General features: G+C 44.1%; 1 protein-coding gene across 2 annotated transcripts in view; it reads left to right on the top strand.

The window, feature by feature from the left end:
- LOC106580944 (intraflagellar transport protein 80 homolog) overlaps positions 1–27,367 on the top strand; it is a 147,303-nt gene that overhangs the window by 111,388 nt on the left and 8,548 nt on the right. For both annotated transcript variants that reach the window (XM_045703694.2, XM_082966598.1), the window contains exons 7-8: positions 21,513–21,692; positions 26,241–26,434. In XM_045703694.2, the coding sequence (XP_045559650.2) occupies positions 21,513–21,692; positions 26,241–26,434 (374 nt within the window). The remainder of the gene's footprint in view (positions 1–21,512; positions 21,693–26,240; positions 26,435–27,367) is intronic.

Below are 27,367 nucleotides of genomic sequence, written 5' to 3'. Positions count from 1 at the left end.
ATAGTGTTATACAGCAGTGTGTGTATAGTGTTATACAGCAGTGTGTGTATAGTGTTATACAGCAGTGTGTGTATAGTGTTATACAGCAGTGTGTGTATAGTGTTATGCAGCAGTGTGTGTATAGTGCTATGCAGCAGTGTGTGTATAGTGCTATGCAGCAGTGTGTGTGTAGTGCTATGCAGCAGTGTGTGTATAGTGTCATGCAGCAGTGTGTGTATAGTGCTATGCAGCAGTGTGTGTATAGTGTTATGCAGCAGTGTGTGTATAGTGTTTTGCAGCAGTGTGTTTATAGTGTTATGCAGCAGTGTGTGTATAGTGTTATGCAGCAGTGTGTGTATAGTGTCATGCAGCAGTGTGTGTATAGTGTCATGCAGCAGTGTGTGTATAGTGCTATGCAGCAGTGTGTGTATAGTGTTATGCAGCAGTGTGTGTATAGTGTTATACAGCAGTGTGTGTATAGTGTTATGCAGCAGTGTGTGTATAGTGTTATACAGCAGTGTGTGTAGAGTGTATAGTGTTATACAGCAGTGTGTGTATAGTGTTATGCAGCAGTTTGTGTATAGTGTATAGTGTTATACAGCAGTGTGTGTATAGTGTTATACAGCAGTGTGTGTATAGTGTTATGCAGCAGTGTGTATAGTGTTATGCAGCAGTGTGTATAGTGTTATACAGCAGTGTGTGTATAGTGTTATACAGCAGTGTGTGTATAGTGTTATACAGCAGTGTGTGTATAGTGTATAGTTTTATACAGCAGTGTGTGTATAGTGTTATGCAGCAGTGTGTGTATAGTGTATAGTGTTATACAGCAGTGTGTGTATAGTGTTATACAGCAGTGTGTGTATAGTGTTATACAGCAGTGTGTGTATAGTGTTATGCAGCAGTGTGTGTATAGTGTTATACAGCAGTGTGTGTATAGTGTTATGCAGCAGTGTGTGTATAGTGTATAGTGTTATACAGCAGTGTGTGTATAGTATTATACAGCAGTGTGTGTATAGTGGTATACAGCAGTGTGTGTATAGTGCTATGCAGCAGTGTGTGTATAGTGTCATGCAGCAGTGTGTGTATAGTGTTATACAGCAGTGTGTGTATAGTGTATAGTGTTATGCAGCAGTGTGTGTATAGTGTTATGCAGCAGTGTGTGTATAGTGTTATGCAGCAGTGTGTGTATAGTGTTATGCAGCAGTGTGTGTATAGTGTTATACAGCAGTGTGTGTATAGTGTTATTCAGCAGTGTGTGTATAGTGTTATGCAGCAGTGTGTGTATAGTGTATAGTGTTATACAGCAGTGTGTGTATAGTGTTATACAGCAGTGTGTGTATAGTGCTATGCAGCAGTGTGTGTATAGTGTATAGTGTTATACAGCAGTGTGTGTATAGTGTTATACAGCAGTGTGTGTATAGTGTTATACAGCAGTGTGTGTATAGTGTTATACAGCAGTTTGTGTATAGTGTATAGTGTTATACAGCAGTGTGTGTATAGTGTTATACAGCAGTGTGTGTATAGTGTTATACAGCAGTGTGTGTATAGTGTTATGCAGCAGTGTGTGTATAGTGTATAGTGTTATACAGCAGTGTGTGTATAGTGTTATGCAGCAGTGTGTGTATAGTGTTATGCAGCAGTGTGTGTATAGTGCTATGCAGCAGTGTGTGTATAGTGTTATGCAGCAGTGTGTGTATAGTGTTATACAGCAGTGTGTGTATAGTGTTATGCAGCAGTGTGTGTATAGTGCTATGCAGCAGTGTGTGTATAGTGTTATACAGCAGTGTGTATATAGTGTTATGCAGCAGTGTGTATAGTGTTATACAGCAGTGTGTGTATAGTGTTATGCAGCAGTGTGTGTATAGTGTTATGCAGCAGTGTGTGTATAGTGTATAGTGTTATACAGCAGTGTGTGTAAAGTGCTATGCAGCAGTGTGTGTATAGTGTTATGCAGCAGTGTGTGTATAGTGTTATACAGCAGTGTGTGTATAGTGTTATGCAGCAGTGTGTGTATAGTGCTATGCAGCAGTGTGTGTATAGTGTTATGCAGCAGTGTGTGTATAGTGTTATGCAGCAGTGTGTATAGTGTTATACAACAGTGTGTGTATAGTGTTATACAGCAGTGTGTGTATAGTGCTATGCAGCAGTGTGTGTATAGTGTTATGCAGCATTGTGTGTATAGTGTTATGCAGCAGTGTGTGTATAGTGTCATGCAGCAGTGTGTGTATAGTGCTATGCAGCAGTGTGTGTATAGTGTTATGCAGCAGTGTGTGTATAGTGTTATACAGCAGTGTGTGTATAGTGTTATACAGCATTGTGTGTATAGTGTTATGCAGCAGTGAGTGTATAGTGTATAGTGTTATACAGCAGTGTGTGTATAGTGTTATGCAGCAATGTGTGTATAGTGTTATACAGCAGTGTGTGTATAGTGTTATACAGCAGTGTGTGTATAGTGTTATGCAGCAGTGTGTGTATAGTGTTATGCAGCAGTGTGTGTATAGTGTTATACAGCAGTGTGTGTATAGTGTTATGCAGCAGTGTGTGTATAGTGCTATGCAGCAGTGTGTGTATAGTGTTATACAGCAGTGTGTGTATAGTGTTATACTGCAGTGTGTGTATAGTGTTATACAGCAGTGTGTGTATAGTGTTATGCAGCAGTGTGTGTATAGTGTATAGTGTTATACAGCAGTGTGTGTAAAGTGCTATGCAGCAGTGTGTGTATAGTGTTATGCAGCAGTGTGTGTATAGTGTTATACAGCAGTGTGTGTATAGTGTTATGCAGCAGTGTGTGTATAGTGCTATGCAGCAGTGTGTGTATAGTGTTATGCAGCAGTGTGTGTATAGTGTTATGCAGCAGTGTGTATAGTGTTATACAACAGTGTGTGTATAGTGTTATACAGCAGTGTGTGTATAGTGCTATGCAGCAGTGTGTGTATAGTGTTATGCAGCATTGTGTGTATAGTGTTATGCAGCAGTGTGTGTATAGTGTCATGCAGCAGTGTGTGTATAGTGCTATGCAGCAGTGTGTGTATAGTGTTATGCAGCAGTGTGTGTATAGTGTTATACAGCAGTGTGTGTATAGTGTATAGTGTTATGCAGCAGTGTGTGTATAGTGTTATGCAGCAGTGTGTGTATAGTGTTATACAGCAGTGTGTGTATAGTGTTATACAGCAGTGTGTGTATAGTGTTATGCAGCAGTGTGTGTATAGTGTTATACAGCAGTGTGTGTATAGTGTTATACAGCAGTGTGTGTATAGTGTTATACAGCAGTGTGTGTATAGTGTTATGCAGCAGTGTGTGTATAGTGCTATGCAGCAGTGTGTGTATAGTGCTATGCAGCAGTGTGTGTGTAGTGCTATGCAGCAGTGTGTGTATAGTGTTATGCAGCAGTGTGTGTATAGTGTCATGCAGCAGTGTGTGTATAGTGCTATGCAGCAGTGTGTGTATAGTGTTTTGCAGCAGTGTGTTTATAGTGTTATGCAGCAGTGTGTTTATAGTGTTATGCAGCAGTGTGTGTATAGTGTCATGCAGCAGTGTGTGTATAGTGTCATGCAGCAGTGTGTGTATAGTGCTATGCAGCAGTGTGTGTATAGTGTTATGCAGCAGTGTGTGTATAGTGTTATACAGCAGTGTGTGTAGAGTGTATAGTGTTATACAGCAGTGTGTGTATAGTGTTATGCAGCAGTGTGTGTATAGTGTATAGTGTTATACAGCAGTGTGTGTATAGTGTTATACAGCAGTGTGTGTATAGTGTTATGCAGCAGTGTGTATAGTGTTATGCAGCAGTGTGTATAGTGTTATACAGCAGTGTGTGTATAGTGTTATACAGCAGTGTGTGTATAGTGTTATACAGCAGTGTGTGTATAGTGTTATGCAGCAGTGAGTGTATAGTGTATAGTGTTATACAGCAGTGTGTGTATAGTGTTATGCAGCAGTGTGTGTATAGTGTTATGCAGCAGTGTGTGTATAGTGTTATACAGCAGTGTGTGTATAGTGTTATACAGCAGTGTGTGTATAGTGTTATGCAGCAGTGTGTGTATAGTGTTATGCAGCAGTGTGTGTATAGTGTTATACAGCAGTGTGTGTATAGTGTTATGCAGCAGTGTGTGTATAGTGCTATGCAGCAGTGTGTGTATAGTGTTATACAGCAGTGTGTGTATAGTGTTATACAGCAGTGTGTGTATAGTGTTATACAGCAGTGTGTGTATAGTGTTATGCAGCAGTGTGTGTATAGTGTATAGTGTTATACAGCAGTGTGTGTAAAGTGCTATGCAGCAGTGTGTGTATAGTGTTATGCAGCAGTGTGTGTATAGTGTTATACAGCAGTGTGTGTATAGTGTTATGCAGCAGTGTGTGTATAGTGCTATGCAGCAGTGTGTGTATAGTGTTATGCAGCAGTGTGTGTATAGTGTTATGCAGCAGTGTGTATAGTGTTATACAACAGTGTGTGTATAGTGTTATACAGCAGTGTGTGTATAGTGCTATGCAGCAGTGTGTGTATAGTGTTATACAGCAGTGTGTGTATAGTGTATAGTGTTATACAGCAGTGTGTGTATAGTGTATAGTGTTATGCAGCAGTGTGTGTATAGTGTTATACAGCAGTGTGTGTATAGTGTATAGTGTTATACAGCAGTGTGTGTATAGTGGTATACAGCAGTGTGTGTATAGTGTTATGCAGCATTGTGTGTATAGTGTTATACAGCAGTGTGTGTATAGTGTATAGTGTTATACAGCAGTGTGTGTATAGTGTTATGCAGCAGTGTGTGTATAGTGTATAGTGTTATACAGCAGTGTGTGTATAGTGTTATACAGCAGTGTGTGTATAGTGTTATACAGCAGTGTGTGTATAGTGTTATGCAGCAGTGTGTATAGTGTTATACAGCAGTGTGTGTATAGTGTTATACAGCAGTGTGTGTATAGTGTTATACAGCAGTGTGTGTATAGTGTATAGTGTTATACAGCAGTGTGTGTATAGTGTTATGCAGCAGTGTGTGTATAGTGTATAGTGTTATACAGCAGTGTGTGTATAGTGTTATACAGCAGTGTGTGTATAGTGTTATACAGCAGTGTGTGTATAGTGTTATGCAGCAGTGTGTGTATAGTGTTATACAGCAGTGTGTGTATAGTGTTATGCAGCAGTGTGTGTATAGTGTATAGTGTTATACAGCAGTGTGTGTATAGTATTATACAGCAGTGTGTGTATAGTGGTATACAGCAGTGTGTGTATAGTGCTATGCAGCAGTGTGTGTATAGTGTCATGCAGCAGTGTGTGTATAGTGTTTTGCAGCAGTGTGTGTATAGTGTATAGTGTTATGCAGCAGTGTGTGTATAGTGTTATGCAGCAGTGTGTGTATAGTGTTATGAAGCAGTGTGTGTATAGTGTTATGCAGCAGTGTGTGTATAGTGTTATACAGCAGTGTGTGTATAGTGTATAGTGTTATGCAGCAGTGTGTGTACAGTGTTATACAGCAGTGTGTGTATAGTGTTATTCAGCAGTGTGTGCATAGTGTTATGCAGCAGTGTGTGTATAGTGTTATACAGCAGTGTGTGTATAGTGTTATACAGCAGTGTGTGTATAGTGCTATGCAGCAGTGTGTGTATAGTGTATAGTGTTATACAGCAGTGTGTGTATAGTGTTATACAGCAGTGTGTGTATAGTGTTATACAGCAGTGTGTGTATAGTGTTATACAGCAGTTTGTGTATAGTGTATAGTGTTATACAGCAGTGTGTGTATAGTGTTATACAGCAGTGTGTGTATAGTGTTATACAGCAGTGTGTGTATAGTGTTATGCAGCAGTGAGTGTATAGTGTATAGTGTTATACAGCAGTGTGTGTATAGTGTTATGCAGCAGTGTGTGTATAGTGTTATGCAGCAGTGTGTGTATAGTGTTATACAGCAGTGTGTGTATAGTGTTATACAGCAGTGTGTGTATAGTGTTATACAGCAGTGTGTGTATAGTGTTATGCAGCAGTCTGTGTATAGTGTTATGCAGCAGTGTTATACAGCAGTGTGTGTATAGTGTTATGCAGCAGTGTGTGTATAGTGTTATACAGCAGTGTGTGTATAGTGTATAGTGTTATACAGCAGTGTGTGTATAGTGTTATACAGCAGTGTGTGTATAGTGCTATGCAGCAGTGTGTGTATAGTGTTATGCAGCAGTGTGTGTATAGTGTATAGTGTTATACAGCAGTGTGTGTATAGTGTTATACAGCAGTGTGTGTATAGTGCTATGCAGCAGTGTGTGTATAGTGTTATACAGCAGTGTGTGTATAGTGTTATACAGCAGTGTGTGTATAGTGTTATACAGCAGTGTGTGTATAGTGTTATACAGCAGTGTGTGTATAGTGTTATACAGCAGTGTGTGTATAGTGTTATGCAGCAGTGTGTGTATAGTGTTATGCAGCAGTGTGTGTATAGTGTTATACAGCAGTGTGTGTATAGTGTTATACAGCAGTGTGTGTATAGTGTTATACAGCAGTGTGTGTATAGTGCTATACAGCAGTGTGTGTATAGTGCTATACAGCAGTGTGTGTATAGTGTTATACAGCAGTGTGTGTATAGTGTTATACAGCAGTGTGTGTATAGTGGTATACAGCAGTGTGTGTATAGTGCTATGCAGCAGTGTGTGTATAGTGTCATGCAGCAGTGTGTGTATAGTGCTATGCAGCAGTGTGTGTATAGTGTTATGCAGCAGTGTGTGTATAGTGTTTTGCAGCAGTGTGTTTATAGTGTTATACAGCAGTGTGTGTATAGTGCTATACAGCAGTGTGTGTATAGTGCTATACAGCAGTGTGTGTATAGTGTTATACAGCAGTGTGTGTATAGTGTTATACAGCAGTGTGTGTATAGTGGTATACAGCAGTGTGTGTATAGTGCTATGCAGCAGTGTGTGTATAGTGTCATGCAGCAGTGTGTGTATAGTGCTATGCAGCAGTGTGTGTATAGTGTTATGCAGCAGTGTGTGTATAGTGTTTTGCAGCAGTGTGTTTATAGTGTTATGCAGCAGTGTGTGTATAGTGTTATGCAGCAGTGTGTGTATAGTGTTATGCAGCAGTGTGTATAGTGTCATGCAGCAGTGTGTGTATAGTGTCATGCAGCAGTGTGTGTATAGTGCTATGCAGCAGTGTGTGTATAGTGTTATGCAGCAGTGTGTGTATAGTGTTATACAGCAGTGTGTGTATAGTGTATAGTGTTATACAGCAGTGTGTGTATAGTGTTATGCAGCAGTGTGTGTATAGTGTATAGTGTTATACAGCAGTGTGTGTATAGTGTTATACAGCAGTGTGTGTATAGTGTTATGCAGCAGTGTGTATAGTGTTATACAGCAGTGTGTATAGTGTTATACAGCAGTGTGTGTATAGTGTTATACAGCAGTGTGTGTATAGTGTTATACAGCAGTGTGTGTATAGTGTATAGTGTTATACAGCAGTGTGTGTATAGTGTTATGCAGCAGTGTGTGTATAGTGTATAGTGTTATACAGCAGTGTGTGTATAGTGTTATGCAGCAGTGTGTGTATAGTGTTATACAGCAGTGTGTGTATAGTGTTATGCAGCAGTGTGTGTATAGTGTATAGTGTTATACAGCAGTGTGTGTATAGTATTATACAGCAGTGTGTGTATAGTGGTATACAGCAGTGTGTGTATAGTGCTATGCAGCAGTGTGTGTATAGTGTCATGCAGCAGTGTGTGTATAGTGTTATGCAGCAGTGTGTGTATAGTGTTTTGCAGCAGTGTGTGTATAGTGTTATGCAGCAGTGTGTGTATAGTGTTATGCAGCAGTGTGTGTATAGTGTTATGCAGCAGTGTGTGTATAGTGTTATGCAGCAGTGTGTGTACAGTGTTATACAGCAGTGTGTGTATAGTGTTATTCAGCAGTGTGTGTATAGTGTTATGCAGCAGTGTGTGTATAGTGTTATGCAGCAGTGTGTGTATAGTGTTATGCAGCAGTGTGTGTATAGTGTTATGCAGCAGTGTGTGTATAGTGTATAGTGTTATACAGCAGTGTGTGTATAGTGTTATACAGCAGTGTGTGTATAGTGCTATGCAGCAGTGTGTGTATAGTGTATAGTGTTATACAGCAGTGTGTGTATAGTGTTATACAGCAGTGTGTGTATAGTGTTATACAGCAGTGTGTGTATAGTGTTATACAGCAGTTTGTGTATAGTGTATAGTGTTATACAGCAGTGTGTGTATAGTGTTATACAGCAGTGTGTGTATAGTGTTATACAGCAGTGTGTGTATAGTGTTATGCAGCAGTGAGTGTATAGTGTATAGTGTTATACAGCAGTGTGTGTATAGTGTTATGCAGCAGTGTGTGTATAGTGTTATGCAGCAGTGTGTGTATAGTGTTATACAGCAGTGTGTGTATAGTGTTATACAGCAGTGTGTGTATAGTGCTATGCAGCAGTGTGTGTATAGTGTATAGTGTTATACAGCAGTGTGTGTATAGTGTTATACAGCAGTTTGTGTATAGTGTATAGTGTTATACAGCAGTGTGTGTATAGTGTTATACAGCAGTGTGTGTATAGTGTTATACAGCAGTGTGTGTATAGTGTTATGCAGCAGTGAGTGTATAGTGTATAGTGTTATACAGCAGTGTGTGTATAGTGTTATGCAGCAGTGTGTGTATAGTGTTATGCAGCAGTGTGTGTATAGTGTTATACAGCAGTGTGTGTATAGTGTTATACAGCAGTGTGTGTATAGTGTTATGCAGCAGTGTGTGTATAGTGTTATGCAGCAGTGTGTGTATAGTGTTATACAGCAGTGTGTGTATAGTGTTATGCAGCAGTGTGTGTATAGTGTATAGTGTTATACAGCAGTGTGTGTAAAGTGCTATGCAGCAGTGTGTGTATAGTGTTATGCAGCAGTGTGTGTATAGTGTTATACAGCAGTGTGTGTATAGTGTTATGCAGCAGTGTGTGTATAGTGTTATACAGCAGTGTGTGTATAGTGCTATGCAGCAGTGTGTGTATAGTGTCATGCAGCAGTGTGTGTATAGTGCTATGCAGCAGTGTGTGTATAGTGTTATGCAGCAGTGTGTGTATAGTGTTATACAGCAGTGTGTGTATAGTGTATAGTGTTATGCAGCAGTGTGTGTATAGTGTTATGCAGCAGTGTGTGTATAGTGTTATACAGCAGTGTGTGTATAGTGTTATACAGCAGTGTGTGTATAGTGTTATGCAGCAGTGTGTGTATAGTGTTATACAGCAGTGTGTGTATAGTGTTATGCAGCAGTGTGTGTATAGTGTTATACAGCAGTGTGTGTATAGTGTTATGCAGCAGTGTGTGTATAGTGTTATACAGCAGTGTGTGTATAGTGTTATACAGCAGTGTGTGTATAGTGTTATACAGCAGTGTGTGTATAGTGTTATACAGCAGTGTGTGTATAGTGTTATACAGCAGTGTGTGTATAGTGTTATACAGCAGTGTGTGTATAGTGTTATACAGCAGTGTGTGTATAGTGTTATACAGCAGTGTGTGTATAGTGTTATGCAGCAGTGTGTGTATAGTGCTATGCAGCAGTGTGTGTATAGTGCTATGCAGCAGTGTGTGTGTAGTGCTATGCAGCAGTGTGTGTATAGTGTCATGCAGCAGTGTGTGTATAGTGCTATGCAGCAGTGTGTGTATAGTGTTATGCAGCAGTGTGTGTATAGTGTTTTGCAGCAGTGTGTGTATAGTGTTATGCAGCAGTGTGTGTATAGTGTTATGCAGCAGTGTGTGTATAGTGTCATGCAGCAGTGTGTGTATAGTGTCATGCAGCAGTGTGTGTATAGTGCTATGCAGCAGTGTGTGTATAGTGTTATGCAGCAGTGTGTGTATAGTGTTATACAGCAGTGTGTGTATAGTGTTATGCAGCAGTGTGTGTATAGTGTTATACAGCAGTGTGTGTAGAGTGTATAGTGTTATACAGCAGTGTGTGTATAGTGTTATGCAGCAGTTTGTGTATAGTGTATAGTGTTATACAGCAGTGTGTGTATAGTGTTATACAGCAGTGTGTGTATAGTGTTATGCAGCAGTGTGTATAGTGTTATGCAGCAGTGTGTATAGTGTTATACAGCAGTGTGTGTATAGTGTTATACAGCAGTGTGTGTATAGTGTTATACAGCAGTGTGTGTATAGTGTATAGTGTTATACAGCAGTGTGTGTATAGTGTTATGCAGCAGTGTGTGTATAGTGTATAGTGTTATACAGCAGTGTGTGTATAGTGTTATACAGCAGTGTGTGTATAGTGTTATACAGCAGTGTGTGTATAGTGTTATGCAGCAGTGTGTGTATAGTGTTATACAGCAGTGTGTGTATAGTGTTATGCAGCAGTGTGTGTATAGTGTATAGTGTTATACAGCAGTGTGTGTATAGTATTATACAGCAGTGTGTGTATAGTGGTATACAGCAGTGTGTGTATAGTGCTATGCAGCAGTGTGTGTATAGTGTCATGCAGCAGTGTGTGTATAGTGTTATACAGCAGTGTGTGTATAGTGTATAGTGTTATGCAGCAGTGTGTGTATAGTGTTATGCAGCAGTGTGTGTATAGTGTTATGCAGCAGTGTGTGTATAGTGTTATGCAGCAGTGTGTGTATAGTGTTATACAGCAGTGTGTGTATAGTGTTATTCAGCAGTGTGTGTATAGTGTTATGCAGCAGTGTGTGTATAGTGTATAGTGTTATACAGCAGTGTGTGTATAGTGTTATACAGCAGTGTGTGTATAGTGCTATGCAGCAGTGTGTGTATAGTGTATAGTGTTATACAGCAGTGTGTGTATAGTGTTATACAGCAGTGTGTGTATAGTGTTATACAGCAGTGTGTGTATAGTGTTATACAGCAGTTTGTGTATAGTGTATAGTGTTATACAGCAGTGTGTGTATAGTGTTATACAGCAGTGTGTGTATAGTGTTATACAGCAGTGTGTGTATAGTGTTATGCAGCAGTGTGTGTATAGTGTATAGTGTTATACAGCAGTGTGTGTATAGTGTTATGCAGCAGTGTGTGTATAGTGTTATGCAGCAGTGTGTGTATAGTGCTATGCAGCAGTGTGTGTATAGTGTTATGCAGCAGTGTGTGTATAGTGTTATACAGCAGTGTGTGTATAGTGTTATGCAGCAGTGTGTGTATAGTGCTATGCAGCAGTGTGTGTATAGTGTTATACAGCAGTGTGTGTATAGTGTTATGCAGCAGTGTGTGTATAGTGTTATGCAGCAGTGTGTGTATAGTGTTATGCAGCAGTGTGTGTATAGTGTTATGCAGCAGTGTGTGTATAGTGTTATGCAGCAGTGTGTGTATAGTGTTATGCAGCAGTGTGTGTATAGTGTTATACAGCAGTGTGTGTATAGTGTTATGCAGCAGTGTGTGTATAGTGCTATGCAGCAGTGTGTGTATAGTGTTATGCAGCAGTGTGTGTATAGTGTTATGCAGCAGTGTGTGTATAGTGTTATACAGCAGTGTGTGTATAGTGTTATGCAGCAGTGTGTGTATAGTGATAGTGTTATACAGCAGTGTGTGTATAGTGCTATGCAGCAGTGTGTGTATAGTGTTATGCAGCAGTGTGTGTATAGTGTTATGCAGCAGTGTGTGTATAGTGTTATGCAGCAGTGTGTGTATAGTGCTATGCAGCAGTGTGTGTATAGTGTTATGCAGCAGTGTGTGTATAGTGTTATGCAGCAGTGTGTGTATAGTGTTATACAGCAGTGTGTGTATAGTGTTATGCAGCAGTGTGTGTATAGTGTTATGCAGCAGTGTGTGTATAGTGTTATACAGCAGTGTGTGTATAGTGTTATGACAGCAGTGTGTGTATAGTGTTATGACAGCAGTGTGTGTATAGTGTTATACAGCAGTGTGTGTATAGTGTATAGTGTTATACAGCAGTGTGTGTATAGTGTTATACAGCAGTGTGTGTATAGTGTTATGCAGCAGTGTGTGTATAGTGTTATACAGCAGTGTGTGTATAGTGTATAGTGTTATACAGCAGTGTGTGTATAGTGTTATGCAGCAGTGTGTGTATAGTGTATAGTGTTATACAGCAGTGTGTGTATAGTGTTATACAGCAGTGTGTGTATAGTGTTATACAGCAGTGTGTGTATAGTGTTATGCAGCAGTGTGTGTATAGTGTTATACAGCAGTGTGTGTATAGTGTTATGCAGCAGTGTGTGTATAGTGTTATACAGCAGTGTGTGTATAGTGTTATACAGCAGTGTGTGTATAGTGTTATGCAGCAGTGTGTGTATAGTGTATAGTGTTATACAGCAGTGTGTGTATAGTGTTATACAGCAGTGTGTGTATAGTGTTATGCAGCAGTGTGTGTATAGTGTTATGCAGCAGTGTGTGTATAGTGTTATGCAGCAGTGTGTGTATAGTGTTATGCAGCAGTGTGTGTATAGTGTATAGTGTTATACAGCAGTGTGTGTATAGTGTTATACAGCAGTGTGTGTATAGTGTTATACAGCAGTGTGTGTATAGTGTTATGCAGCAGTGTGTGTATAGTGTTATGCAGCAGTGTGTGTATAGTGTTATGCAGCAGTGTGTGTATAGTGTATAGTGTTATCAGCAGTGTGTGTATAGTGTTATGCAGCAGTGTGTGTATAGTGTTATGCAGCAGTGTGTGTATAGTGTTATGCAGCAGTGTGTGTATAGTGTTATACAGCAGTGTGTGTATAGTGTTATGCAGCAGTGTGTGTATAGTGTTATACAGCAGTGTGTGTATAGTGTTATGCAGCAGTGTGTGTATAGTGTTATGCAGCAGTGTGTGTATAGTGTTATACAGCAGTGTGTGTATAGTGTTATGCAGCAGTGTGTGTATAGTGTTATGCAGCAGTGTGTGTATAGTGTTATCAGCAGTGTGTGTATAGTGTTATGCAGCAGTGTGTGTATAGTGTTATGCAGCAGTGTGTGTATAGTGTTATACAGCAGTGTGTGTATAGTGTTATACAGCAGTGTGTGTATAGTGTTATGCAGCAGTGTGTGTATAGTGTTATGCAGCAGTGTGTGTATAGTGTTATACAGCAGTGTGTGTATAGTGTTATACAGCAGTGTGTGTATAGTGTTATGCAGCAGTGTGTGTATAGTGTATAGTGTTATACAGCAGTGTGTGTATAGTGTTATGCAGCAGTGTGTGTATAGTGTTATGCAGCAGTGTGTGTATAGTGTTATGCAGCAGTGTGTGTATAGTGTTATACAGCAGTGTGTGTATAGTGTTATACAGCAGTGTGTGTATAGTGTTATGCAGCAGTGTGTGTATAGTGTATAGTGTTATACAGCAGTGTGTGTATAGTGTTATGCAGCAGTGTGTGTATAGTGTTATGCAGCAGTGTGTGTATAGTGTATAGTGTTATACAGCAGTGTGTGTATAGTGTTATGCAGCAGTGTGTGTATAGTGTTATGCAGCAGTGTGTGTATAGTGTTATGCAGCAGTGTGTGTATAGTGTTATACAGCAGTGTGTGTATAGTGTTATACAGCAGTGTGTGTATAGTGCTATGCAGCAGTGTGTGTATAGTGTTATACAGCAGTGTGTGTATAGTGTTATACAGCAGTGTGTGTATAGTGTTATGCAGCAGTGTGTGTATAGTGTTATACAGCAGTGTGTGTATAGTGTTATACAGCAGTGTGTGTATAGTGTTATGCAGCAGTGTGTGTATAGTGTTATGCAGCAGTGTGTGTATAGTGTTATGCAGCAGTGTGTGTATAGTGTTATACAGCAGTGTGTGTATAGTGTTATGCAGCAGTGTGTGTATAGTGTTATACAGCAGTGTGTGTATAGTGTTATACAGCAGTGTGTGTATAGTGTTATACAGCAGTGTGTGTATAGTGTTATACAGCAGTGTGTGTATAGTGTTATACAGCAGTGTGTGTATAGTGTTATGCAGCAGTGTGTGTATAGTGTATGCAGCAGTGTGTGTATAGTGCTATGCAGCAGTGTGTGTATAGTGTTATGCAGCAGTGTGTGTATAGTGTTATGCAGCAGTGTGTGTATAGTGTTATGCAGCAGTGTGTGTATAGTGTTATGCAGCAGTGTGTGTATAGTGTTATGCAGCAGTGTGTGTATAGTGTTATACAGCAGTGTGTGTATAGTGTTATACAGCAGTGTGTGTATAGTGTTATACAGCAGTGTGTGTATAGTGCTATGCAGCAGTGTGTGTATAGTGTCATGCAGCAGTGTGTGTATAGTGTCTATGCAGCAGTGTGTGTATAGTGTTATGCAGCAGTGTGTGTATAGTGTTATGCAGCAGTGTGTGTATAGTGTTATGCAGCAGTGTGTGTATAGTGTTATGACAGCAGTGTGTGTATAGTGTTATGCAGCAGTGTGTGTATAGTGTTATGCAGCAGTGTGTGTATAGTGTTATACAGCAGTGTGTGTATAGTGTTATACAGCAGTGTGTGTATAGTGTTATACAGCAGTGTGTGTATAGTGTTATGCAGCAGTGTTGTGTATAGTGTTATACAGCAGTGTGTGTATAGTGTTATGCAGCAGTGTTGTGTATAGTGTTATACAGCAGTGTGTGTATAGTGTTATACAGCAGTGTGTGTATAGTGTTATGCAGCAGTGTGTGTATAGTGTTATACAGCAGTGTGTGTATAGTGTTATGCAGCAGTGTGTGTATAGTGTTATACAGCAGTGTGTGTATAGTGTTATGCAGCAGTGTGTGTATAGTGTTATGCAGCAGTGTGTGTATAGTGTTATGCAGCAGTGTGTGTATAGTGTTAGTGATACAGCAGTGTGTGTATAGTGTATAGTGTTATACAGCAGTGTGTGTATAGTGTTATGACAGCAGTGTGTGTATAGTGTTATGCAGCAGTGTGTGTATAGTGTTATGCAGCAGTGTGTGTATAGTGTTATGCAGCAGTGTGTGTGTATAGTGCTATACAGCAGTGTGTGTATAGTGTTATACAGCAGTGTGTGTATAGTGTTATGCAGCAGTGTGTGTGATAGTGCTATGCAGCAGTGTGTGTGTATAGTGTTATACAGCAGTGTGTGTATAGTGTTATACAGCAGTGTGTGTATAGTGTTATACAGCAGTGTGTGTATAGTGTTATGCAGCAGTGTGTGTATAGTGTATAGTGTTATACAGCAGTGTGTGTATAGTGTTATACAGCAGTGTGTGTATAGTGCTATGCAGCAGTGTGTGTATAGTGTTATGCAGCAGTGTGTGTATAGTGTTATGCAGCAGTGTGTGTATAGTGCTATGCAGCAGTGTGTGTGTGTATAGTGCTATGCAGCAGTTTGTGTGTATAGTGCTCTGCAGCAGTGTGTGTGTATAGTGTTATTCTGCTGTGTGCTGTCTGTGTGTAAGAGCTCATTGTAAGAACCAGGGGTCTCTCCCTCTCTCTTTCCCCCCAGACCTCAGCAGAGCTTCACGTCATGTCTGTCACCTTTCCTCTGGCCACAAAGCTGCCCATTATAGACAGGGCTCAGTGACCAGAGCAGACCCTTACCAGCGCCCCTCCAACCTTCTCCTGCTGCTCCCCCCGTCTTTCCCCCTCCCATGTTTCCAGTGTGATTGTGAATCTCCTAGCTGGTCCAGGGTTCTCCAGGAGAGAGCAGAGTGGTTGGAACAGGGCCAGGATCATCCCTTTTGGCTCAAATAAAACTAGTCAGCAAATCTACTGCTGACTGATCCGCCTCCGTCGCTCCTCTCATCCCCTTTCAGCCCTTATATCCCTCCTCTCATCCTCCTCTCCCCTTCCCTCGCTCCTCTCTTCCCTCTTTCACCCCTTTCACTCATCTCCCTATGGCTGAAGCTCTCTGGTTGTCTATGGCTGAAGCTCTCTATGGTTGTCTATGGCTGAAGCTCTCTCTGGTTTTCTATGGCTGAAGCTCTCTGGTTGTCTATGGCTGAAGCTCTCTATGGTTGTCTATGGCTGAAGCTCTCTCTGGTTGTCTATGGCTGAAGCTCTCTATGGTTGTCTATGGCTGAAGCTCTCTATGGTTGTCTATGGCTGAAGCTCTCTATGGTTGTCTATGGCTGAAGCGCTCTCTGGTTGTCTATGGCTGAAGCTCTCTCTGGTTGTATATGGCTGAAGCTCTCTCTGGTCGTCTATGGCTGAAGCTCTCTCTGGTCGTCTATGGCTGAAGCTCTCTCTGGTCGTCTATGGCTGAAGCTCTCTCTGGTTGTCTATGGCTGAAGCTCTCTCTGGTCGTCTATGGCTGAAGCTCTCTCTGGTCGTCTATGGCTGAAGCTCTCTCTGGTCGTCTATGGCTGAAGCTCTCTCTGGTCGTCTATGGCTGAAGCTCTCTCTGGTCGTCTATGGCTGAAGCTCTCTCTGGTCGTCTATGGCTGAAGCTCTCTCTGGTCGTCTATGGCTGAAGCTCTCTCTGGTCGTCTATGGGTGAAGCTCTCTCTGGTTGTCTATGGCTGAAGCTCTCTTTGGTCGTCTATGGCTGATGCGCTCGATGGTTGAATATGGCTGAGGCTCCCTATATTTGTCTATGGCTGCAGGTCTCTATGGTTGTCTATGGCTGAGGCCTTCCTGACACTGAACTGTGGTTGAGAGCAGGGTCCTGGAGTGGAGCCCTGTGGCCCAGAGGTAAACCAGCACTGCTCCAGGTCCGGACAGGTCCTGATTTACTCCTGCAGTCTGGAGACAGTATGTCGACAGATCTGTGCTGTGGAGTGGACCCCCGGGATCTTATAGAGGGCCATAATTGGACTGGAGGTTTGGGGAACGTTTGGGGAACGCTTGCTACAGTTCTACCTAATGCTGACACCTTTTGTGAGAGGAAGGGAGTTATGAAAGAGAGAGAGAGATAGTGGGGTTAGTTCTGGGGAAAGATAAAGGTAGCGAGAGCAGAGTGGAAGGGAGGTTTTTCATGGTGTGGGGGAGGCAGGGGTAGAAAGAGGTAGAGTAGCCTTCTCTCAGGACTCGCCCCAGTGTCCCATACTCACTCATAGCCTGACACTGAGAGCCCAAGGATTTTCTCCTTTTAGGTACACACACATAGCTGCACTCAGAAACTCACACTGTGCATTTACACACCCCACCACATCTCTTATACACATTTAAATCTACACCCGTATTCTCTCTTTCTCACACACATAGATACACAAACGTACGCTTGCTGCAGCAGGAGTCAAATGGCCCAATGTGTTAAAAGCATTAGGTAAGCACAAATCCAAAAGTGCTTCTCGGGCCGATATCAAGTGTCCTGCTTCATTACAGTGTGGTGTATACATTCAGCTGCATCTCTGTCCCCCCTCCTCCACCTCCTCTCCCATCCTCCAAAACCTCCGCTCCTCCATCCATTCCCACTCAACCGCATCCTCTCCTCCACCTCCTCTCCCCCTCCTCCACCACCTCTCCCCACTCCACCTCCTCTCCTCCACCTCCTCTTCCCCTCCCCCACCTCCTCTCCCCCCTCCTCCACCTCCTCTCCTCCACCTCCTCTCCTCCACCTCCTCCCCCCCTCCTCCACCTCCTCTCCCCCCTCTTCTCCCCCCTCTCCACCACCTCCTCTCCCCCCTCCTCCACCTCCTCTCCTCCACCTCCTCTCTCCCCTCTCCTCCACCTACTCTCCCCCCTCCTCCTCCTCCTCTCCTCCACCTCCTCTCACCCCTTCTCCACCTCCTCTCCCCCCTCCTCCACCTCCTCTCCCCCCTCCTTCACCTCCTCTCCCCCAGGGGAGCTCTAAAAGGGAGCGGGATGTTTATTGAAGAATAGATGGGGTATTATTATTTTAAGCGTGTAGGCTTTCGTTGGCGGTGGATCATGTCCAATCATAGTGCTGATGTTTGGACGAAAGGTATATAAAAGTACACTTCAAAGCCCTGCAGCAGCCTTAATGCGGCCGGACCATGTTTATCTTTGTGGCACACACGCATATATATATACACACACACACACACACACACACACACACACACACACACACACCAAAAAATAAGGAAAGTCATTTCTATCGCAGGATTTATGAGGAAGGAGGGAGAGCGCGGTAGAGGTAAAAGTGCCACCTTTGATATGAGTTTAACAAGAAATCTCTTGTCCAGATTGGTAAAGAGGGGCGTTTTTTCTTTGGCTATTTTGGATCCTGATACAGTATTACAGGGGAGGAAGCTGACCATGGAAATCTTCTGTTTTGACCGTGGCCGCCGGCCGTTCTGATATAGAGAGAGAGAGAGAGAGACAGACAGACTGATCAAACAGGGTGGGCTCCAACCTGCTGGCTGAGACCGTATACAAAGCCATACCTCAGCACATGAAGCCAACACAGACCTTTTCTGTGCAGCACAGCACTTGGCGTCCCGTCCAGTCTCTAACAGGCAGCGCTAGGGTAATGTTAGCGTTAGTGGTTTCTCCCACTGTAAGCAGCCTCAGCCCTGCCAGCCACCTGCACACAGGAAAGAGCTGAGGCATAGAGGTCAGGGGTCAAATACTACACCAGAGGAGAGGGGCGAGACAGAAAAAAGGGATGGCTGTTAAAGCTGGTGAGCCCTGCCAGCCACCTGCACAGTGGAACGGGCTGAGGCAGAGGGGTCAGGGGTTAAAGGTAATCAAGGAAAGGTCATCACTGTCTTTGACTGCCCATGGAGGAATCTATAATGTAGACTGTGGACAAAGGGAGGAGAGTGGGAAGGGGTGAAAGGAGGTGGGGTGGAGTAAAAGAGAGGCGGGTTAGATATGGGTACAGAGACAGGGTGCTGAGAGGTAAAGAGAGGGTGGAGAAAGTAGGGTAAAGAGCGATGGATGAGACTGAGTGGGGAAGCAGGAGAGTTCCCTTTCACACTAGAGTCCTGATTCTTGTGTAGCATACTGTTTAAGTGTGGCATTGCTAATCTGGCCTCTCCATTAGTCAAGCCCCAAATCATCCATCAACACGGAGATCTCTCTCACACACACATACCCCAACAGGTTGAGAAAACACAACTGCAAGCCCAAACTATCTCAACTCAATCATAAGCCCTCTGACAGGCTGGATTTCTAAACCAGAAGCCCAATAACAGAATAGGCTTTGTGTGATACTCTGCAGAACGCTAAGAGAGAGGAGAGAGAGAGCAGTGAGAGAAGAAAAGAGAGCAAAGGGATATCTTGAAGAGAGAGCGGGGGGAGAGAATTGGAAAAGCCAAGGAGGAGTGTTTTTCTAGTGGCCTTTGTGAGTAACGTCCTGTGTTGTCGCGGTGCTGTGTTCCAAACGGCAGGCTGGGGAGTTGGTAGGAGCTGCAGCCTCTTCTCAGCTGTCTCGATGGGTGTCACTGACTCCCACCGACACACCAGCAAAACCCCCACTACACCCCCAAGAGACACACACTCACAGCAACCCCCCACCACCTCCCTCCCCTAAAAAAGAAAAGGAAAATGGAACTTTAAAAATGAAGGGAAAGTTTTGGGTAATCACTCTTCGGCTCTTGGTTGTGTGCTCATGCGACCCCCCCCCCCCCCCCCCCCCCAAACCACCACCACCCCCATAACTCTGGCTGGTTGTAATAGATGAGGATAGCAGAGTGCATGTTTACGAGCGCGAGTGCTGGACTTGGCAGGCCTGAGTGCTCCTTCAGTGTCTCACAGTTCATCACAGCTCAGTGACTGGGCCTTGACTCAACCCGTGTCTCTTACACACAGTTTACATGGAGGGGGGGGGGGGGGGTGTCATGCACCCAACCAAACCCCCCACTACCCCATACTGCACCTATCCCTGTTCACCCCCCACCCCTCTCTCTAACCCTAACCTCCCTGGTTTACTGTACCCCTACCTCATATACCCCTTTGTGGCTGCCCAGTACAGTGAGGGGAAAAAGTATTTGATCCCCTGCTGATTTTGTACGTTTGCCCACTGACAAAGAAATGATCAGTCTATAATTTTAATGGTAGGTTTATTTGAACAGTGAGAGACAGAATAACAACAAGAAAAATCCAGAAAAACGCATGTCGAAAATGTTAAATTGATTTGCATTTTAATGGGGGAAATAAGTATTTGACCCCTCTGCAAAACATGACTTAGTACTTGGTGGCAATCACAGAGGTCAGATGTTTCTTGTAGTTGGCCACCAGGTTGCACACATCTGAGGAGGGATTTTGTCCCACTCCTCTTTGCAGATCTTCTCCAAGTCATTAAGGTTTCGAGGCTGACGTTTGACAACTCGAACCTTCATCTCCCTCCACAGATTTTCTATGGGATTAAGGTCTGGAGACTGGCTAGGCCACTCCAGGACCTTAATGTGCTTCTTCTTGAACTACTCCTTTGTTGCCTTGGCCGTGTGTTTTGGGTCATTGTCATGCTGGAATACCCATCCACGACCCATTTTCAATGCCCTGGCTGAGGGAAGGAGGTTCTCACCCAAGATTTGACGGTACATGGCCCCGTCCATCGTTCCTTTGATGAGGTGAAGTTGTCCTGTTCCCTTAGCAGAAAAACACCCCCAAAGCATAATGTTTCCTCCTCCATGTTTGACGGTGGGGATGGTGTTCTTGGGGTCATAGGCAGCATTCCCCCTCCTCCAAACATGGCGAGTTGAGTTGATGCCAAAGAGCTCCATTTTGGTCTCATCTGACCACAACACTTTCACCCAGTTGTCCTCTGAATCATTCAGATGTTCATTGGCAAACTTCAGACGGGCATGTATATGTGCTTTCTTGAGCAAGGGGACCTTGCGGGCGCTGCAGGATTTCAGTCCTTCACGGCGTAGTGTGTTACCAATTGTTTTCTTGGTGACTATGGTCCCAGCTGCCTTGAGATCATTGATCTCCCCGTGTAGTTCTGGGCTGATTCCTCACCGTTCTCATGATCATTGCAACTCCGCGAGGTGAGATCTTGCACGGAGCCCCAGGCCGAGGGAGATTGACAGTTCTTTTGTGTTTCTTCCATTTGCGAATAATCGCACCAACTGTTGTCACCTTCTCACCAAGCTGCTTGGCGATGGTCTTGTAGCCCATTCCAGCCTTGTGTAGGTCTACAATCTTGTCCCTGACATCCTTGGAGAGCTCTTTGGTCTTGGCCATGGTGGAGAGTTTGGAATCTGGTTGATTGATTGATTGCTTCTGTGGACAGGTGTCTTTTATACAGGTAACAAGCTGAGATTAGGAGCACACTCTTAAAGGGAGTGCTCCTAATCTCAGCTCGTTACCTGTATAAAAGACACCTGGGAGCCAGAAGTCTTTCTGATTGAGAGGGGGTCAAATACTTATTTCCCTCATTATAAATTGATTTACATTTTTGACATGCATTTTTCTGGATTTTCTTTGTTATTCTGTCTCTCACTGTTCAAATAAAACTACCATTAAAATATAGACTGATCATTTCATTGTCAGTGGGCAAACGTACAAAATCAGCAGGGGATCAAATACTTTTTTCCCCCACTGTATTTGCATTATTGTTTGAAATTGTGCATTAAGTACAGTACTACTATTTATTTTATTTTTGTTGCCATTTACTCAACAATCTGTCTCTCTCTCTCTTTGTCTTTCTCTCGCTTTCTCTCTGTCTCTCTTTGACGCTCTCTCGCTTTACCCTCTCTCTCTCTTTGTCACTGTCTTGCTCTCTCTCTCTCCCTCTCTCTCTCTCTCTCCCTCCTCTCTCTCTCTCTCTCTCTCTCTCTCTCTCTCTCTCTCTCTAGTGGTCGTATGCGTTGGAGAAGCCTAACACTGGCAGTGTGTTCAGCCTGGCCTGGTCAGCAGACGGCACACAGCTCGCGGGGGCTTGTGGGAATGGACACGTCATCTTCGCCCACGTGGTGGAGCAGCGCTGGGAGTGGAGGAGCTTCGAGATCACCCTCACCAAGAGGAGGACCATGCAGGTAGAATACACAGATCACCCTCACCAAGAGGAGGACCATGCAGGTAGAACACACAGATCACCCTCACCAAGAGGAGGACCATGCAGGTAGAATACACAGATCACCCTCACCAAGAGGAGGACCATGCAGGTAGAATACACAGATCACCCTCACCAAGAGGAGGACCATGCAGGTAGAATACACAGATCACCCTCACCAAGAGGAGGACCATGCAGGTAGAATACACAGATCACCCTCACCAAGAGGAGGACCATGCAGGTAGAATACACAGATCACCCTCACCAAGAGGAGGACCATGCAGGTAGAATACACAGATCACCCTCACCAAGAGGAGGACCATGCAGGTAGAATACACAGATCACCCTCACCAAGAGGAGGACCATGCAGGTAGAATACACAGATCACCCTCACCAAGAGGAGGACCATGCAGGTAGAATACACAGATCACCCTCACCAAGAGGAGGACCATGCAGGTAGAATACACAGATCACCCTCACCAAGAGGAGGACCATGCAGGTAGAATACACAGATCACCCTCACCAAGAGGAGGACCATGCAGGTAGAATACACAGATCACCCGCACCAAGAGGAGGACCATGCAGGTAGAATACACAGATCACCCTCACCAAGAGGAGGACCATGCAGGTAGAATACACAGATCACCCTCACCAAGAGGAGGACCATGCAGGTAGAATACACAGATCACCCTCACCAAGAGGAGGACCATGCAGGTAGAATACACAGATCACCCTCACCAAGAGGAGGACCATGCAGGTAGAATACACAGATCACCCTCACCAAGAGGAGGACCATGCAGGTAGAATACACAGATCACCCTCACCAAGAGGAGGACCATGCAGGTAGAATACACAGATCACCCTCACCAAGAGGAGGACCATGCAGGTAGAATACACAGATCACCCTCACCAAGAGGAGGACCATGCAGGTAGAATACACAGATCACCCTCACCAAGAGGAGGACCATGCAGGTAGAATACACAGATCACCCTCACCAAGAGGAGGACCATGCAGGTAGAATACACAGATCACCCTCACCAAGAGGAGGACCATGCAGGTAGAATACACAGATCACCCTCACCAAGAGGAGGACCATGCAGGTAGAATACACAGATCACCCTCACCAAGAGGAGGACCATGCAGGTAGAATACACAGATCACCCTCACCAAGAGGAGGACCATGCAGGTAGAACACACAGATCACCCTCACCAAGAGGAGGACCATGCAGGTAGAATACACAGATCACCCTCACCAAGAGGAGGACCATGCAGGTAGAATACACAGATCACCCTCACCAAGAGGAGGACCATGCAGGTAGAATACACAGATCACCCTCACCAAGAGGAGGACCATGCAGGTAGAATACACAGATCACCCGCACCAAGAGGAGGACCATGCAGGTAGAATACACAGATCACCCTCACCAAGAGGAGGACCATGCAGGTAGAATACACAGATCACCCTCACCAAGAGGAGGACCATGCAGGTAGAATACACAGATCACCCTCACCAAGAGGAGGACCATGCAGGTAGAATACACAGATCACCCTCACCAAGAGGAGGACCATGCAGGTAGAATACACAGATCACCCTCACCAAGAGGAGGACCATGCAGGTAGAATACACAGATCACCCTCACCAAGAGGAGGACCATGCAGGTAGAATACACAGATCACCCTCACCAAGAGGAGGACCATGCAGGTAGAATACACAGATCACCCTCACCAAGAGGAGGACCATGCAGGTAGAACACACAGATCACCCTCACCAAGAGGAGGACCATGCAGGTAGAATACACAGATCACCCTCACCAAGAGGAGGACCATGCAGGTAGAATACACAGATCACCCGCACCAAGAGGAGGACCATGCAGGTAGAATACACAGATCACCCTCACCAAGAGGAGGACCATGCAGGTAGAATACACAGATCACCCGCACCAAGAGGAGGACCATGCAGGTAGAATACACAGATCATGCTCACCAAGAGGAGGACCATGCAGGTAGAATACACAGATCACCCTCACCAAGAGGAGGACCATGCAGGTAGAATACACAGATCACCCTCACCAAGAGGAGGACCATGCAGGTAGAATACACAGATCACCCGCACCAAGAGGAGGACCATGCAGGTAGAATACACAGATCACCCTCACCAAGAGGAGGACCATGCAGGTAGAATACACAGATCACCCTCACCAAGAGGAGGACCATGCAGGTAGAATACACAGATCACCCTCACCAAGAGGAGGACCATGCAGGTAGAATACACAGATCACCCTCACCAAGAGGAGGACCATGCAGGTAGAATACACAGATCACCCTCACCAAGAGGAGGACCATGCAGGTAGAATACACAGATCACCCTCACCAAGAGGAGGACCATGCAGGTAGAACACACAGATCACCCTCACCAAGAGGAGGACCATGCAGGTAGAATACACAGATCACCCTCACCAAGAGGAGGACCATGCAGGTAGAATACACAGATCACCCTCACCAAGAGGAGGACCATGCAGGTAGAATACACAGATCACCCTCACCAAGAGGAGGACCATGCAGGTAGAATACACAGATCACCCTCACCAAGAGGAGGACCATGCAGGTAGAATACACAGATCACCCTCACCAAGAGGAGGACCATGCAGGTAGAATACACAGATCACCCTCACCAAGAGGAGGACCATGCAGGTAGAACACACAGATCACCCTCACCAAGAGGAGGACCATGCAGGTAGAATACACAGATCACCCTCACCAAGAGGAGGACCATGCAGGTAGAACACACAGATCACCCTCACCAAGAGGAGGACCATGCAGGTAGAATACACAGATCACCCTCACCAAGAGGAGGACCATGCAGGTAGAATACACAGATCACCCTCACCAAGAGGAGGACCATGCAGGTAGAATACACAGATCACCCTCACCAAGAGGAGGACCATGCAGGTAGAACACACAGATCACCCTCACCAAGAGGAGGACCATGCAGGTAGAATACACAGATCACCCTCACCAAGAGGAGGACCATGCAGGTAGAATACACAGATCACCCTCACCAAGAGGAGGACCATGCAGGTAGAATACACAGATCACCCTCACCAAGAGGAGGACCATGCAGGTAGAATACACAGATCACCCTCACCAAGAGGAGGACCATGCAGGTAGAATACACAGATCACCCTCACCAAGAGGAGGACCATGCAGGTAGAATACACAGATCACCCTCACCAAGAGGAGGACCATGCAGGTAGAACACACAGATCACCCTCACCAAGAGGAGGACCATGCAGGTAGAATACACAGATCACCCTCACCAAGAGGAGGACCATGCAGGTAGAATACACAGATCACCCTCACCAAGAGGAGGACCATGCAGGTGTTTTAGGTTCCTTTTGCCATATGATTGGTTAAACCTCCAGAAAAAGTATTCATCTTTACTTCACTTAAGAAGCCAAACAGTCCCCGAGCCTAAATGAATTAATGAGACAGCTAACTGAGGGTGAATGGGCCGGTGTGAGAGGCAGACGCTAGTGAGGTGAAGTTAACAGGCTATTTAAAAGGGCCAGACTATTCCCCAGGCCTGGGTACTTGTGGCTATACATTATGCTATAAGCCTCCCAGTGTGGACCAGTGACAATGGCCAGCCTGTATAGCAGCCTCCATCACCAAGTGTGTTTAAACTTCAGAAACCACAAGGTAGAGTTTACACGTGGTCCACACACCCCCGCGCACGCACACACAGAAACGAACACACACACGTGGATAAACGCATACGTGCACACTCTCCATAGACAACTCTCACTGAGCACTGTTTGCGTTAACCAAACAAACCTGTGTCTTCAGCCATTTATTTTCAGCCTTCCAGGGTTTTTTCTCTCCCTCTCTTTTTTAAAAGTGCACATCTGCCAATGGTTTGTGAATCAGGCGGCTAAATTTACCACCTCGCGGTTAAACATTTTTATTCCTGGTTGTTTGGTGAGTAAATTTGGGTTGTTAGTGGGGGTTAAAGAAGGATGATGTTTAAACCCTTAAATAAATACCCACCACATCTTTTATCTGCTGGTGGAAAACCATATTCAATTCATTCATTCATTCATTCATTCATTGATTCACAGGGAAATGTGGAAGACATTTTGTTTATCCTAACAGGTGAAAAAAGTAGAAAGGCACATATGTATACACACCAGGTGTTTCTGTCCCCTCCTGTCCTATGCTTAGACATGGGCTGATTCCTTGTATATAGCTACAGTAAATAATCTCTTGAGTTTCCGTGAGTGCATCCATGCCTACTATACATGGATGAGTGTCTCAGACAACATGGCCTTTGTGTGTATGCTATAGTCTGTTTGTTACAATTTGTTTGTTAGTATTTCAAATGATTTGTTACTCAATGTCTGTATGTGTTTATGCATGTCAAGATCTGAGTTACATCTGCATGTTTGTGTGTATGTCTGTGTGTGTGTTCCTAAACAGTCCCTCTCTCTCTCTCTGTCTCTCTGTCTCTCTCTCTCTCTATTCATCACCCAGGTGAGGAACGTGGTGAATGATGCGGAGGATGTTCTGGAGTTCAGGGACCGGGTCATCAAAGCCTCTCTGGCCCACGGTCACCTAGTGGTCACCACCTCTCTCCAGTGCTACGTCTACAGTGCTACGAACTGGAACACCCCTCTCATCTTTGACCTGAAGGAGGGGACTGTCAGCCTCATTGTACAGGCTGAGAAGTAAGTCTCTCTTTATCCTTCTGTCTCCATCTCGTTATGTCCCTCCTCCCTCTCTTAGTTTTTCCCTCTCATCTATCCCTGTTGCGCCGATCTCTCTGTTGCGCCGATCTCTCTGTTGCGCCGATCTCTCTGTTGCGCCGATCTCTCTGTTGCGCCGATCTCTCTGTTGCGCCGATCTCTCTGTTGCGCCGATCTCTCTGTTGCGTCGATCTCTCTGTTGCGTCGATCTCTGGACCCCCTGTCCTTTTCATTCCCTCCCCGTCTTTCTCCTGCCAAACACTCTCTGTGTGTGTGTGTGTGTGTGTGTGTGTGTGTGTGTGTGTGTGTGTGTGTGTGTGTGTGTGTGTGTGTGTGTGTGTGTGTGTGTGTGTGTGTGTGTGTGTGTGTGTGTGTGCCATTGCCAGAGCAGGTCTGGCTGTGGAAGTCTGACTGCAGTGGGAAACAGAGAGAGAGACATCTATCATTCTCTCCAATGAGTCGTTCCACCTCACAAAGCAAAATAAAGATGATTTCAACTCCCACCATCTCAGATTGTTCTGAAATTGTTTCTGTTGTTAGAAACACAAGATGCAATAAGATTTTGTTGAAATATAATTTGATCTCTGAACCCAAATTGGCCATTTTAATTTATAGGATTCATATAATATTAAATAAATATAATACCTAACATCCGATTTGGACCAAACCTTTTTATAACAATGAGTTAGACATGAGGAATCAAAAGAAATGGTCAAAAGACACACATGGACCACCCACTCCCCACACTCCACTACAATCCCACCCCAACAACGACTACATAGTATCAGTTCTGTATGTCTGACAAGTAGTATGGGGATGTGGCTCTGAGTATTGTTTCTTCATGCTATGTAATGTATTCCCAGTCAATTTGGTGGTGGCTTTTATTCCCTGTTCAGAGAAATGAGTCATTGCATT

Source organism: Salmo salar, chromosome 20 (genome assembly GCF_965601325.2).
Source record: "Salmo salar chromosome 20, fSalSal1, whole genome shotgun sequence".
Classification (NCBI taxonomy): Eukaryota; Metazoa; Chordata; class Actinopteri; order Salmoniformes; family Salmonidae; genus Salmo; species Salmo salar.
Note: the sequence above shows the minus strand (reverse complement) of the source record. Positions and strands in the feature narration are given on the sequence as shown.